Source organism: Ananas comosus, linkage group 3 (assembly GCF_001540865.1).
Source record: "Ananas comosus cultivar F153 linkage group 3, ASM154086v1, whole genome shotgun sequence".
In the NCBI taxonomy this organism is placed as follows: Eukaryota; Viridiplantae; Streptophyta; class Magnoliopsida; order Poales; family Bromeliaceae; genus Ananas; species Ananas comosus.
In genome coordinates, this window is record NC_033623.1 from 15,212,939 (window position 1) to 15,227,902 (window position 14,964).

General features: G+C 43.1%; 2 protein-coding genes across 5 annotated transcripts; both read left to right on the forward strand.

Annotated features, from left to right (window-relative positions):
• On the forward strand, positions 875-3,113 carry LOC109707740 (3-isopropylmalate dehydratase small subunit 3-like). 2 transcript variants are annotated; one of them, XM_020229255.1, is made up of 2 exons: positions 875-1,745; positions 2,820-3,113. In XM_020229255.1, exon 1 carries the CDS (start codon positions 939-941, stop codon positions 1,734-1,736), a length of 798 nt encoding a protein of 265 aa, XP_020084844.1. In that variant the 5' UTR covers positions 875-938; the 3' UTR covers positions 1,737-1,745; positions 2,820-3,113. The 2 variants fall into 2 exon arrangements, with proteins under 2 accessions (XP_020084844.1, XP_020084843.1); XM_020229254.1 differs by having other exon boundaries at positions 876-1,745; positions 2,810-3,113.
• LOC109707741 (vacuolar protein sorting-associated protein 32 homolog 2-like) lies at positions 3,973-13,679 on the forward strand. 3 transcript variants are annotated; one of them, XR_002215569.1, is made up of 7 exons: positions 3,973-4,466; positions 11,613-11,667; positions 11,747-11,921; positions 12,509-12,608; positions 12,871-12,956; positions 13,040-13,124; positions 13,244-13,679. XR_002215569.1 is itself a non-coding variant. In XM_020229256.1 (5 exons), exons 1-5 carry the CDS (start codon positions 4,398-4,400, stop codon positions 13,246-13,248), a joined length of 345 nt encoding a protein of 114 aa, XP_020084845.1. In that variant the 5' UTR covers positions 4,046-4,397; the 3' UTR covers positions 13,249-13,637. The 3 variants fall into 3 exon arrangements, 1 of the variants encoding a protein (XP_020084845.1); XR_002215570.1 differs by lacking the exon at positions 11,613-11,667 and having other exon boundaries at positions 3,991-4,466; XM_020229256.1 differs by lacking the exons at positions 11,613-11,667; positions 11,747-11,921 and having other exon boundaries at positions 4,046-4,466; positions 13,244-13,637.

A 14,964-nucleotide genomic window follows, 5' to 3' on the forward strand; every position in this document is an offset into this window, starting at 1 on the left:
AAAATTCTTTATACTATATAAAACAAGATCAATATCTTTGATTTAAAATTTTAATGCCATATTATTACATTTTGTAAGATTTTTATTTTCAGCCGTTGATTTTGAGCCCCTTCGTTCACTAGGTAAATAATATCGTAAAATCATAAAATTTATTTTCTAGGTACTTCAAATACTCTAGATCAAGTTTAACGGAGCCGATCGACGATTCGAAAATCGCAACATCGAAAACGAGCTGGAAGCACGGAAGGCTCCGTGCTTCCGATAGCATAGTAGCCTTACTCTATGTATATATATATATAAATTAGGTTGGAATACTATTAATAGCACCAAGTCATTGGTGCTATTAATTTTTTAGCTCTTGAATTGAAAAATATACGATTAGGATGAAGTAGACCTCCTAGGGTTGAGTGGGTGGTTGGTTGAATAGTATAATTTAACGGGTAAAAATAATCAAAGAGTTAATCAACGATGGAAAACTCGATAGTACCAAGCCCTTGATGCTGTCGACAGTATCCCAGCCGGACTCTATATATATATATATATATGTTGAATTTGTACTTTAAAAATTTTGATTTAATGTAATATGTTTTAAAATACTGTAAAGAGAAATTATTGTTTCGGCTTCGGGTTCGGAATTTTGAATTTTGATTGGGCTTGGGGGTTTGGATATCAATTTTTACAAATTCCAACGGATTCGGGTTCGAATTTGGATTACGAATTTCGGCTTTGGTAGTCGAATTCAGATGGATTGGGATGGGCCAGACCGATCCATTTCCCGAGGTTTGAAGCTCATGGAATAATAGCCCAATCAGACCCGAACCTGAGTGAGTTGAGCCCAGTAGTATATTTGTAAAATTGCTACTTTTAGCCCAGTGTGAAGTTATAGTTTAGCAGCGGCGTGAAGAATACGATAGCAGCGGATCTCCTTCTCCCCACCAATGTCGATGGCGGCGGCGGCGGCGAAACCCTCACCCACAATCTCCAGAACTTCCGTCGCTTCCCAAAAAGCCCCTCCGCCTCGCCTCGCCCCCGCCCTCCGCTTCCCATCCTACCACCCCTCCCCCTTCCCGAACCACCCCTCCTCCATCCTCGCCGCCTCTTCCCGAATTGCCCCCTCCCCCCTCCTCCTCCCCCCTCGCGCCGCGCTCTCCTCCTCCTCCTCCTCCCCCTCCTCTCCTACCCTCTTCCATGGCCCTTGCTTCGTCCTCGGAGACAACATCGACACCGACCAAATCATCCCCGCGGAGCACCTCACCCTCGTCCCCTCCAACCCCGACGAGTACGCCAAGCTCGGCTCCCACGCCTTCTGCGGCCTCCCCTCGGCCGCGTACCCCGTCCCCTTCGTCGCCCCCGGCGCCGCCGCCAGCCGCTTCCCCGTCGTCGTCGCCGGCGCCAACTTCGGCTGCGGCTCCTCCCGCGAGCACGCCCCCGTCGCGCTCGGCGCCGCCGGGGTCGGCGCCGTCGTCGCCGAGTCGTACGCGCGCATCTTCTTCCGGAACTCCGTTGCCACGGGCGAGGTGTACCCCTTGGAGGTGGAGACGGAGGGTTTGCACGAGGAGTGCACGACGGGGGACGTCGTGACCGTCGATCTGGAGAAGAGCGTCCTCATCAATCACACGACGGGGAGGGAGTACCGCCTCAAGCCGATCGGCGATGCCGGGCCAGTGATCGAGGCCGGGGGGATCTTCGCCTACGCGCGCAAGACGGGGATGATCGCGTCGGCTTCGACGGCATAGGGCTTAAAGGTGGCACCTTTCCCTTTTTTCACTTACTCTTATTTGCGTTTGAGATTCCTCCTGTGGTTTCAAGGTGAAAACTTTTATCTTATTAGCTGATTCTAGACTGATTGGAAATGCTGCTTTGCCTAATTGTTAGCGATGGAAATGTCGAATTCTTAGGGCATATTATCTGCTGCAATCCAATAACTAATAAGGCTATTTGAAATTGTAGTTGGTGAAAACTTCAAATCCAGTTGCATCAAATGCTGTCAATGTGCCAAATTATGCCCTCGAGATATTCTGGGTGTTACCAAATGAGTAGTCCTGTTGTTTGAGTGGTTAGAGTCGCATGAATTGAGCATCTTGGATAGAATAATCGCAAAACCTCTCTTTTGATCCTCTACTAGTTGACGAATCTTATTCTGATATTGTTGATACTTGATAATGAATTCGTAGACTGGAGCGAAGTTTGTTCGTCTTCACTTAAATCATTTATAGCTGTTTTAGTTTATGCCTTTTCTTTGATCTCAGAAACTTTACAAGCATTGTGTGTCCTTCATTTGCATTCTGATTCAAATATTTAATAGGGATAGGTCTTCCTCAAACATATATCTAATGGGGATCGTGCCTTGTGGAAGAATGCCAAAAAAGAAAAGAAAAAAAAAAGGTTTTTACAGAGAAGTAGATGCAATATGCCTTATTATTTTCCATATAAAATACTTGACTCAATTTGAACTTTTCTTTTGGTCTGTATGCCAGTGTTCTACAGTTGTAGGAAAGTGATATTCACGAAAATGCAAGAAGGAAAATATTGTTATTGTTGAATTGCCCACTCATGAGACGCATTTCTTAGCACTTTGCTGTAGAAAAGAGTTTTGAGAGCAGTGATCAGACAAGTCACTGCAATAGAACAGTGTTTTCTCTTGATGATTTTGAACTTCCATTTCTATTATCCAATGAGATATATGCCATTTATTCGAAATGGTTGTAGATTTATCCCCATTTCTCCAATAGAAGACACCTCAGCCTTTATTTGCTCAAGTTCCATCAGTTATTACCATTACACTAAATGTAGTTTAACTTCATGTCAGGATGCACCAGGTATACAAGTGCAGGGATATGTTTGACAGTCCGGGAAGCTGCTCATTTGGATCTGAAACTTTTTGTCGCTAGAAAATAAAACCGTTGGGACCTCCTCGATCCTTGTATTGTCTTGTTAAAATTGTGTGTTGTACTCTTATTTACATAGGAGTGCCTGCGATAAGTTGTTTGTGTTAATGAAATAGTCGGTAATCTACTAAATTATCTGCAATTGTAGTAGAGCAAACAATTTTACTCTGCTCGTGTCTGTCGTTTTACTGCAAATGCATAAGGCTAAGCTTCTGATGCTATCAAGAACTTAGTGTTCATCTCTCTCTCTCTTTCTCTCTCTCTCCTTTGCTAGAGGCTCCGACTGGCCTAAATATTAGAACAACAAACACGTAGAACTGCTGCTTCAAGTTCTGCGGCATCTACATACTATAGCATTTGTTCTCAGCCTCGAGTAAAGGCGTAAAAGTGTTCACTGAAAGTAACACTTTCTTGTTGTGGGAGAAAGCCTTTCCTTTCCGCATGCTCGCAGATTGTCTACGGTTGGTTCCGATTGGATGGTTTTTTTTTTTCTTTTCACTTTGTTGCATCTACTACAATTCCAGCTACCTTAAGTGGCTTCTGAGTTCTTTTTGGCGCATGCACGCAGATTGTCTACGGTTCTGATTGGATGGTTTTTCTTTTACTTTGTTGGATTGGATGGTTTTTCTTTTACTTTGTTGCATCTGCCACAAGTCCAGCTACCTTCGGTGGTTTCTGAGTTCTTTTTGGCGCCCGACGCCTGATTATTTACATGAGTAGCCCTCCAGTACTGCAGTTTTGAGATGCTCGTAAACAATTCACCTTCTGGTAAAGCATCAGGGTGTAAACAATTCCAGTGAAATGCCATTTTTGAGATGCTCGTAACCTGGCAAAGATGCTCGAGATTCATGTGCTCTGCATTATCTGCGAGAAAATTTAACAACTTATGTAAGTAAGAATATTTCCGTGTATTAGCCTAAGTTACAATTTTAGTGCAAGGAACCCAACAACCCAAAGAATCCAATAACAAATTTGTGAAACCCAATGTTTTTATGCAGTGGCGTTTATTAAAATTGTTTCCATATATTTCGTCTTAAAAGATACACTAAAATTCCATATCACACTCCTAATTTCCTAATCAAATAATCACTATCATACTAATTCTGAGAGAAAAAAAACAAAAAAGTGAAATAAAACCCACGAACATGCCATATGGCCCACCACCACTACCATCACCAACCCGCTGTTGCATTTTCATTGGCCGAAATTACCCCTGACAATGACGTTATTTCCACCTGCCACTCGGAGAAGCGTATCAAATATCAATAGAGAGTAAGGTCAAAATAGGAAATTCAAAAATAAAAAGGAAATGGAAATTCGAATCGGACATGGGAAAAAAAAATTAAAACTAAATAAGGAAAGGAGAATGGGTAAATAAATAAACGGAGTTTATTTTTATCCCTTTCTTTTATTGTTCCCGCTCGGGCTCTTCGTTCTAATTACTCGTAGCTCTTCTTCTTCGTCATCACTTTCCTTTGATCTCTCCCTCCTCGTTCGATCCTCTGCGCCATGTTTTCGAAGCTTTTTGGTGGGTGTAGGGACGAGTCTCCTGTGTCCTCTTCGCAGCAATTGAAGCAGGTTATTCTCCTTTTTCGTAGATTTATCGTTTGTTTTCTTGATTGCTTCTTTAATCTTCTTTTCTCGTCGAATCAGGTGGTAGGAATCGTTAATGTCTGAGAAATTGTTAATTTTTTTCCTGTTATTTTCGTTAATGTAAGATTAGGAATTGAAGAGGGTAGGAGTGTGTTGAATTTGGTAGCTTGGTTTTGGGGATCCGAGGAAAGGGCGAGAGATTTGAGTTGATCTTGGAAATTTATGCTTTATCTGAAGCAATGTGAGGAATCGAAGCACCCTAGAGTTGATTTTGAGTAGTAGCTTTCTGTCATGGTGCTACCATGACCGCGAAGGGGGAAGCATAGGAGTAGGAGAAATAGAGGTACCAGAGGAGACAATAGAGGATCCATGGCAAGCGAAGCAATGGCGGCGACGCGATTGGTAAAGAAGACGGCTTATCGGGTTTTGGGCTCGTGTTCCCTCACTGTAGCCTCACTTAAATCCGCCTCCGAGCCGCAACGGTGCGATCAATGGGAAAGGGTCGGTTCGGATACCGGGTTCGCACCTTCTCACTGTTACGATGGGACCCGAATCCGCATTTAGCTTCGGATGCGGGTTGGACTATGTGTGGGCCGGCCCAAGCGAGGGATCCAGCATGAGACAGAATTAAACCCACTAAGGCTCATATGGTTTAAATACAATTACCTTCATATCCCTGTCCATTGTAACTCTTACAATGTGGTCCTCGAAATTAGTAGAGTATAAATAGCAAGCTAACGATGTAATGAGACAGGCAGAAGATTAATAAAATCCCCTTTTTTTTTCCCCAATTATCTCTCTCCTCTTCTTCTTCTCTAACTCCCTCCTCTTCTCCTCTACTAGAACTCATCCCTCCTCTTCTCTCAACTCCTCTCTATCCCTGGATCTTCCTCATCTCGTCCCGATCAAGCTGAAGACCGATTGAATTGGAATTGTGGAACCAATTCCCATCATCTCCAATTCTACTCTTCCTCAGCGGTATCCAGCTTCATCGGAGAGCAACTGGATCAGGTATCCAATTTACATCATCTCCCATAGCCATCCTAACCGATAAGGTGGTTGCTATAGGATCAGTTTATTACAATCTGGTATCAGAGCGGTTTAGATCCCAGGGATCGGTACGGCGCAGCCGCAGGGACTCCGGTTGTACAACTGTTGAATCCGAAGGCGACGCAGCTACCCGTGCTGCTAGGGTCGCCTCTGGGTGACCCTGGACAAAGGGGGCCGCTGTAAGAACCTTCCCCGGTTCTTGAACTCACAGAATTGGCAGGGAAGTTAAACGCCCGCCATCTGTTCGAAGTTCCCACCTGGTGCCTGCAACCTTCTTGCAGGTGGATCCCGCCAGATATTGATCAAAATTGGGTCTGCAAAAGGTAACAGGTTCAAATTTATTAGCAAAACAATGGCCGAAGGAACCCGTTTAAAGTTGCTCGATGAACACGTTCATGCATTGGAGCAACAATTGCAAGAGTTAACTGCAGGGACTGAGAGGAAATTTGAATCACTTACCAGTCGTATGGAGGCGATACGTATTGAAGGACAATCTCATTATGAAGATTGGAAGAAAGATTCTGCAAACACCTCGAAGAAGCTTGAACAGATTATGGATCTATTGGTGAACATACCACAGGCTACATCCGTCAGAGGGGCTACATCTTCAATTAGTATAGATGAACGAGGTATATTGCCAACTCCACTTATTTCTCACACAAAGGAAGATAATCATATACAACCTACCATCAATCGATCAGGGTTCCAAACTCCATTTCCCAAGTTAGAATTCCCTATATTCATGAATGACAATCCGAGAAGTTGGGTGAGAAAATGTGAGAGATATTTCGAATTCTATAGTATTAAGGAACATCAGAAAATGGAGTTAGTAGCCATGCATTTGGATGATAAGGCTGATACCTGGTTTCAAGGGTATTTAGCAGAAAAGCAGATGGTCCATTGGGCAGATTTTTCCGAAGAAATCTGCAAGCGGTTTGATACTAGAGGATCGGTGGATGTGGTGGAGGAATTTAACAAACTGGTGCAAACTGGAACAGTAGAGGAGTATCAAGAGCAATTTGAGGATTTAAGGGCACGATTGCTTACTACTGATTCGCAATTTTCCGTGAACTATTTCCTCTCGAGCTTTCTGAGTGGGCTAAAAGATGAGATCAGATCTGCTGTCAAGATGTTATATCCACGAACCTTAGCTCAGGCATTCGAACAAGCCAAACTACAAGAACAAACCATGGCGGCTATGATGAAAAAGAGTAAACAAATGCTTCGGTTACAGGGGATCGCCAATTCTCCAAGCAACTACAAGGGAATTGGCTCGGCAACATCTGGAAGGTACTCCGACACCGCCAGGAACCAACCCAAGTTCACTACAGAGAAGGCATTCCCTAGCCGGCAACTAATCGAGCAGAGAAGAGCCGCCGGTCTCTGCTTCAAGTGTGGGGACAAGTACAGTCCTGGCCATATCTGTAAGCAGCAAGCAGTGAATGCCATACAAGCAAACCCAGAGGTGACAGAAGTATATGATGAGATTAGTTTGCAGGAGATAGAAGGAGAAAAGGGGGTTGAAGTTGAAGAAGAAGAAGAATTGGGGTTATCAGTTCATGCCTTGAGTGCTGAGGATAGCCAAGATACCATCAAAATACAAGGAGAGAACAAGGGTAAGACTTTATCCATCCTTGTGGACACTGGGAGCACTCATAGTTTTATTGACATTGGGGTAGCTAAAGAGACCAAGGCTAGCATCGCAACGACCACACCACTCTTAGTAACAGTAGCTAATGGTCAAAAGGTGTTGAGTAAGCTCAAATGCACCAATTATATCTGGGAGATGCAAGGTGAAAAGTATTCGGCAGACCTGAGAGTGATACGACTTGAAGGGTCTAGCATGATCTTAGGGATCGACTGGTTGAGAGCACATGGTCCGGTCACTTTCGATTACGAAATTAACACGGTTATCATTACAAAGGGTGACAAGAAAATCCACTTAAAGGGGATGCCTGACAAGGCAGGATTGCGGAACATTACAGCCAAACAGATACAGCAGGAACTCCAAGAGGGCAGCTGCTATGCAGTGGCACAGTGGATCCCTCCAGAGGAAGGAAAGGAGGAACACATACCTGAGACTATTCAAATGGTTTTGCAAGAATATTGGGATATATTCCAGGAGCCTCAAGGGTTGCCCCCAACTAGAAACCAGGATCACAGAATAACGCTGCTGCCCGATTCTCAACCAGTGAATATCAGACCTTATAGGTACACCTTTGAACAGAAGAACGAGATGGAGAGGCAGATTCGAGAGATGCTGGAAACCGGAATTATTCAACCCAGCCGTAGCCCCTACGCCTCACCTGTCCTCTTGGTCAGGAAGAAGGACGGAACCTGGAGGTTTTGCGTCGACTACCGGCAATTGAATAAGCTCACTGTGAAGGACAAATACCCAATTCCGATCATCGAAGACTTATTAGATGAACTGGGGGGGGCTAAATATTTCTCGAAGATTGATTTGAGGTCAGGATATCATCAAATCCGAATGCACCCAAACGACATATCGAAAACAGCCTTCCGCACACATGTCGGCCATTATGAGTTCAGAGTCATGCCCTTCGGACTTACTAACGCGCCGGCCACGTTCCAAGCCATAATGAATGAGATCTTTGACCAGTTTTTGAGGAGGTTTGTTTTAGTTTTCTTTGATGATATTTTGATATACAGTAAGACCTTGGAGGAGCACGCGGAACACTTAAAACGAGTGTTGGGAGTGCTCAGGACTAATCAATTATGTGCCAAACGATCCAAATGTTTCTTTGGACAAAGACAGGTTGATTATCTAGGCTATGTCCTCACCGAAAAAGGAGTATCGACTGATCCCAGCAAAATAGAAGCAATGCTCCAATGGCCACTGCCCAGATCTATTAAGGAACTGAGAGGGTTCTTAGGGCTTACGGGCTATTACAGGAAGTTCGTTCAAGGATATGGAGTAATCAGTAAGCCTCTCACGGAGCTCTTGAAGAAGGATAGCTTTAAATGGAGCGAGGAAGCCACCCTTGCATTCGAAAGGTTAAAGAAAGCAATGACGGAAGCACCTGTTCTAGCTATGCCCGACTACTCAAAACCCTTCGAAGTGGAAGCAGACGCTAGCGGCCAAGGACTCGGGGCAGTTTTAGCACAAGGGGGGAGACCTATCGCCTATATGAGCAAAACAATCAGTAAGAAGAATCTGGGACTCTCGACTTATGAGAAAGAGTTCCTTGCTATCTTAATGGCGGTGACGAAATGGCGCCACTACCTCAGCTTAAAACCTTTTATCATAAAGACGGATCATGAAAGCCTGAAATTTCTACTGGAACAAAAGATTAACACCGCGATCCAGCAGAAAGGGATGCTCAAGCTTATGGGCTTGGATTATATCATACAATACAGGAAGGGAAAAGAAAATCGAGCCGCCGACGCGCTATCTAGGAGAGGGATTGAGGAAGGAGTAGTACAAGCAATCACAGGGGTTATACCCGATTGGGTCTCGGAAGTAATCAAGAGCTACGAAAAGGATGACCACTGCAAGAAGCTGACTGCCAGCCTCATTATACAACCCACAGATCAACAACCTTTCACTTATCAGCAAGGACTTATTAGATACAAGGGTCGACTGTACATTGGAGGTGATGAGAAGTTGAAGAGAAAAATTTTAAAAGAAATGCATGACTCCCCTCTAGGAGGTCATTCAGGAAGGCACCATACTTATAAGAGTATCAAGCAAGCATTCTATTGGCCGAAGTTAAGGGAGGATGTGAAGAAGTTGGTGGAAGAGTGCGAGGTCTGCATTAAAAACAAATCGGACAACTCTAAGTACGCTGGATTACTTCAACCTCTACCCATTCCGACACGGACTTGGAGTGAGATCAGTATGGACTTTATAGAAGGGTTACCCAAGTCAGACGGCAAAGACTCGATTCTGGTGGTAGTGGATAGATTGACTAAATATGGACACTTCATTGCGCTAACTCACCCTTATACTGCCATCGAAGTGGCCCGAGCCTTCTTTGATACAATCTACCGTCTGCATGGGCTACCAGAGATAATAGTTTCAGATCGAGATCGGGTTTTCACAAGTCAGTTATGGCAAGAGCTATTCCGATTACTTGGTACCAAACTGCACATGAGCACCGCTTACCATCCCCAAACCGACGGGCAGACTGAGCGACTAAATAGGTGTTTGGAGACCTACCTCAGGTGTCTGTGTTTCCAACACCCGAGGAAATGGCATCAGTGGCTGGCACATGCAGAATGGTGGTATAATACCAACCATCATACTTCCCTGGGAACCTCTCCTTATCAGGCTCTTTACGGGCAACCACCACCAAACTACATGACCGACAACCTATCTAGGAGCTCAGTGGGAGTACTTCAGGATTGGGGAAAGGAAAGAGAAAGGTTAACCCGCGAGTTCAAGGAACATCTACAACTGGCTCAGAACCGCATGAAGCAGTTCGCTGACCGACGTAGGGTCGACCGCGAGTTCCAAGTTGGCGACTTTGTATATCTCAAATTGCAACCATACCGTCAGCTCACAGTCGCCATAAGAAAGAATGTGAAACTCACCTCGAGATATTACGGGCCGTTCGAAGTTTTAGAGAAAATCGGAATGGTCGCCTACCGCTTACGACTCCCAGAAGGGTCAAAAATTCATCCTGTCTTTCACGTGTCCCTTCTCAAGAGGAGTCCGACAACAGGGAGACCTGTTTCGCCTACCGTGCCGTTGGTCGGCGAGGAGGGACAGCTACTGGCGGAACCGGAGAGCATCCTGGACCGACGGGTGGTTCGACGGGGCAACAAGGCTGCGACTCAAGTGCTTGTCAAATGGAGCAACTTGCCGGAGGAATCGGCGACTTGGGAGGATTATCAATTCCTCAAGTCCCAGTTCCCCGGAGTTGATCCTTGAGGACAAGGAAGTTTTTGAGGGGAGGGGATTGTCATGGTGCTACCATGACCGCGAAGGGGGAAGCATAGGAGTAGGAGAAATAGAGGTACCAGAGGAGACAATAGAGGATCCATGGCAAGCGAAGCAATGGCGGCGACGCGATTGGTAAAGAAGACGGCTTATCGGGTTTTGGGCTCGTGTTCCCTCACTGTAGCCTCACTTAAATCCGCCTCCGAGCCGCAACGGTGCGATCAATGGGAAAGGGTCGGTTCGGATACCGGGTTCGCACCTTCTCACTGTTACGATGGGACCCGAATCCGCATTTAGCTTCGGATGCGGGTTGGACTATGTGTGGGCCGGCCCAAGCGAGGGATCCAGCATGAGACAGAATTAAACCCACTAAGGCTCATATGGTTTAAATACAATTACCTTCATATCCCTGTCCATTGTAACTCTTACAATGTGGTCCTCGAAATTAGTAGAGTATAAATAGCAAGCTAACGATGTAATGAGACAGGCAGAAGATTAATAAAATCCCCTTTTTTTTTCCCCAATTATCTCTCTCCTCTTCTTCTTCTCTAACTCCCTCCTCTTCTCCTCTACTAGAACTCATCCCTCCTCTTCTCTCAACTCCTCTCTATCCCTGGATCTTCCTCATCTCGTCCCGATCAAGCTGAAGACCGATTGAATTGGAATTGTGGAACCAATTCCCATCATCTCCAATTCTACTCTTCCTCAGCGGTATCCAGCTTCATCGGAGAGCAACTGGATCAGGTATCCAATTTACATCATCTCCCATAGCCATCCTAACCGATAAGGTGGTTGCTATAGGATCAGTTTATTACACTTTCCCCTTTGGTCGTTTTATCTGATATTAAATCATGATCAAGAAAGGACAGAGTATGATGAAGTGAAAAGTTCTTAACTTTTGAGGTAAGATTTAAAGGTAGGGTTTTAATTGAAGATCTCTGTGGTGCTATAATGTCAAGGCATTTAGTGGATTGCCAAGGAAGTGTTGCAGGGTTTAAAGATTCTTGTTTGGAGAATAATCTTTTAGTTGCTGATTAGAGGTTTTGGATTTCTTGAACATGGTGAAAGAACTTCTGAAGAGGAAAAATGAGGATTATTTGTGTCTGATCTGAAGTTTAGGGTTAGGATTTATCGAACTAGGGTTTCTGAATCTGACGAGAATAATGAAAACTTTTCAGGGAAAAAGTACGGGCGAAAACATGGACACGACTCGAGCTAATTTAGTTTGATAGGGTATTGGCTTTACTGCTGTAACTTGTCATTTTTGGTAATACTTGCATGATTGTTTTATGAGAAGATTTTTTCTCTCAAGGTTCAAGATAGTCTGAACTAGGGACATAATGCAAAGCACATTGTGGGCGTGTAAGAGGATGCTGGAAAACTGTTTCCCTTTTCAGTACAGATCACTAATTTTACTTTTCTGAGGCATTTTAAAACCATCGGATTGGCGAAAATGGCACGATTTTAATGGTAAACAGCGTCTTCAGGTATTACTACTATAGTTGATTATATTCTAACAGTATTGTAATGATGGTTGACAGATTTTCTTAAGAATACTTACATTGTATTATTTTCTGTCCTTACAACTTACGACGACTCAACGACTTGTTGGAAGAAAGTATCTAGAATATCTGCAGTTGTTTTTCAGGAAACTCATGCAATATCCCAGGCTAATAACAAATATATGACCTTCATTTCTTTCACCCTGTAACTTGATTTTAGCTCACTTGAAACTTTGTATGATATGTGATCTTGTTGTTGGTTTGCTACAAGACTCTAATTCAAATTTCATGGCTAAAAAGATCTCAAGTGAATGTCACCTTTTACCTTATCTTTTTGCTAAAAGTCTGATCATGCTCATAGTTTCTATGAACTCTGAAATAGATGCAATTTGTTCTTCATTGGAGAAGGAACTAACATTTTTAACTCTATCTAGTGAGTTTTGTGCTTGCTCTGGACTTTTTTGAGGAATATGTACCTTTTTCTTGGTTTTTAACAGTTTACAAATAATCCCTCACCATAAATGATATTTTTGATTTGATATATAGCAATTACTAACGCCATCTATGTGCAGGTGCTAGAAGTTCTCGGGCAAAAGGAGATCACCTTGCAGAAGAAGATTGATATTGAAGTGGAGAGAGCAAAGGAATTCACCAGGGCAAGGAACAAACAAGGTAGGAAGAAATCGAAGATACAACATTTTAGGAAACTGAGGTTTTAAAGTACAAATTATAGAGTTATAACTACAACTATCATGTCATGCTATGCCATTTAAGTTTCAAACATAATGTGTTGTGCCAACTTTTAGCACGCTTGGCACAATCCATACGCAGAGCCCTTTTGTGTCAACAAACATTAGAAGTGGTTAGTTGCTACAAATGACACCATCCATGTTGTAATATCTGCATCTAATCATGTGTGCTTTGGATATCATAGCGGCATTTCAGTGTCTGAAGAGGAAGAAGTATTATGAAGGTCAAATGGAACGACTTGGGAGCTTTCAGCAGCGTGTTCACGATCAGGTAACATATCTATCCTCCTGCATTAGGTCCAGGAAAGACAGGAAGAAGAAACTTCATTGTATTGTTTGTGTTCAATGGTGTAGGAGCAAAAGCTATCACAAAAGTCGGCGGTTCAATGTAAACAGGTGCAACAGATTCCCAGCAATGTGAGAAACAACTTGGAGAAAAGTACGATCTGTTAAATCCATGATTTAGCTTTTAAGTTGTTTTCGTAATGATATTCATGCTTATTGTTTTAGTGCTTGTTGTCGATCGTTATCTAATAAAGGCTATCATAATAAATGCAGTTTGATTGGAGGACTATGGCACTTCAATCGGTTCTTTTACATAGAAGTTAAAACTACAAGGGGCAGATCCTGACTACTGAATGGTGTAGATGACTAGCGGAAGTTTTGTTCATGATACTCCTGGCGAGGTATAACTGAATGTATAAATGGGTGCTGGCTCATTGCAGTATCAATTTTTGTAGATAGTTCTTTCTACTGATTCAGTCCAATAGAATGCTAGTTATATTTTGGACCTCTTCAGTTATATTATTTACGAATCCAAAAGCTTTGTTGATGTCCTCCCACTTTAGATACCATTAACTTATTTACATCTGCAACAATGAATTTCCTCTGCCTTTAACTGTTTTTGGATGGGGTTTTATTGTTTATTACAACTTATACCTCATGTATTATACAAACGGCCACAAATATGGTAATGTAACTGCTGTTATTCCTACAATGTATTAGGAATGGATGTTTGTAAAGCTTCTAGACAAGTTAGCAGGTAGAAAGCAACATTACCATCTTAATAGAGTGTTACCATCTTAATAGAGTGTTAGCTGATATGAATATTCTAACACATTAATATTTCAGATAAATGTACGAAATTCTAAATTTTAACTTGTCTAAATATTGATCCGGCAGAACTTGGATGCGAAAGCTGGATCAAATGCATAACATTTTGCTCATTTTTTTTGGTTCCTACTGGAACGTGATAGAATCATGTTAATAATCGCAAGTTGCTGTACAGATGATGGAAAGAGACCTTGTTTTGTTATCGTTTATCAGTACAAGTTTCTTGTTGTAGCAACTTCCAATTGGATGCATGTTCAGGCTTTTAAGTTTGAGAGGTGTTCGGTAAGGAAATAATGATGGAACTCTCCAGTATTTTAGAGCCTAGTTGGAAAGTGACCACCTACTAATTTGAGTGAGTTGAAACCCAAAATTTTAAACCAGAAAATATTAAATCCACCGACGTCATAGATTATGCTTGATTAGTTCTGCTGATCCTTCTCATATACTTCTAAATCTTTTCCTCAAATAAAGTGTTTTGTGCTACTGAGTATCATGGTTATTGATGTCAGAAAGCCATTGATAATCCCAGTGGTAGGGTTTGGAGATTGTTTGCGACAATTTTGGATTCGAATCCGAGGTAATGGGACTTGAGTTCAGACTAAGGTAGGGGTGTAAAACGGGCCAGGCGGCCCGTGCACTACTGTGGGCCGGGCCGTTACCCGGCACGGCTACTGCAGCATTCATGCCGGGCCAAGGAGAGGCAACTAGCCCGGCATGGCACAGTCCGCTTGGGCTGTGCTAGCCGGGACACGGCCGGAACCCAGGCCCAAGCCAAGACTGGCCTTGGGCCTGGAGTCTGATCACCTGGGGAGAAGGACCAAGGTCTGCCTAGGCATGCTTTTGGTCCATTGGACGAAAAAACGATTTGAATTCTTTTCTTTTTTCAAAAATATATTACAAATATATAAAATAAATTTAAATATTTGTTATTTTACAATTATTTTTATAAATTTTAATTTTTTTAACCAAAATATCAATTTAAACAAAAATAATTTCTTGTTTATATATATTTTTATATTGTATATATATTTTTTAAAAAAAATTTAAAAAGGGGCCTGCCCAGAGCACCGCCCGGCCTGGCATAGACTGTGCCTTTCGGGCCGAGGCGCCGTGCTAGGCCGGAGTCTAGGGAGCTCGGCCCCGGCCTGGCCCGGCCTGGATGTGAT

Excerpts from the sequence above, each read along its gene's own strand:
- LOC109707740 (XM_020229255.1), top strand. The coding sequence starts at position 939 with ATGTCGATGGCGGCGGCGGCGGCGAAACCCTCACCCACAATCTCCAGA.
- LOC109707741 (XM_020229256.1), top strand. The coding sequence starts at position 4,398 with ATGTTTTCGAAGCTTTTTGGTGGGTGTAGGGACGAGTCTCCTGTGTCC. Across the intron at positions 12,609-12,870 it reads CAGGGCAAGGAACAAACAAG|CGGCATTTCAGTGTCTGAAG; the intron begins GTAGGAAGAAAT and ends TGGATATCATAG. Across the intron at positions 12,957-13,039 it reads AGCAGCGTGTTCACGATCAG|GAGCAAAAGCTATCACAAAA; the intron begins GTAACATATCTA and ends TCAATGGTGTAG.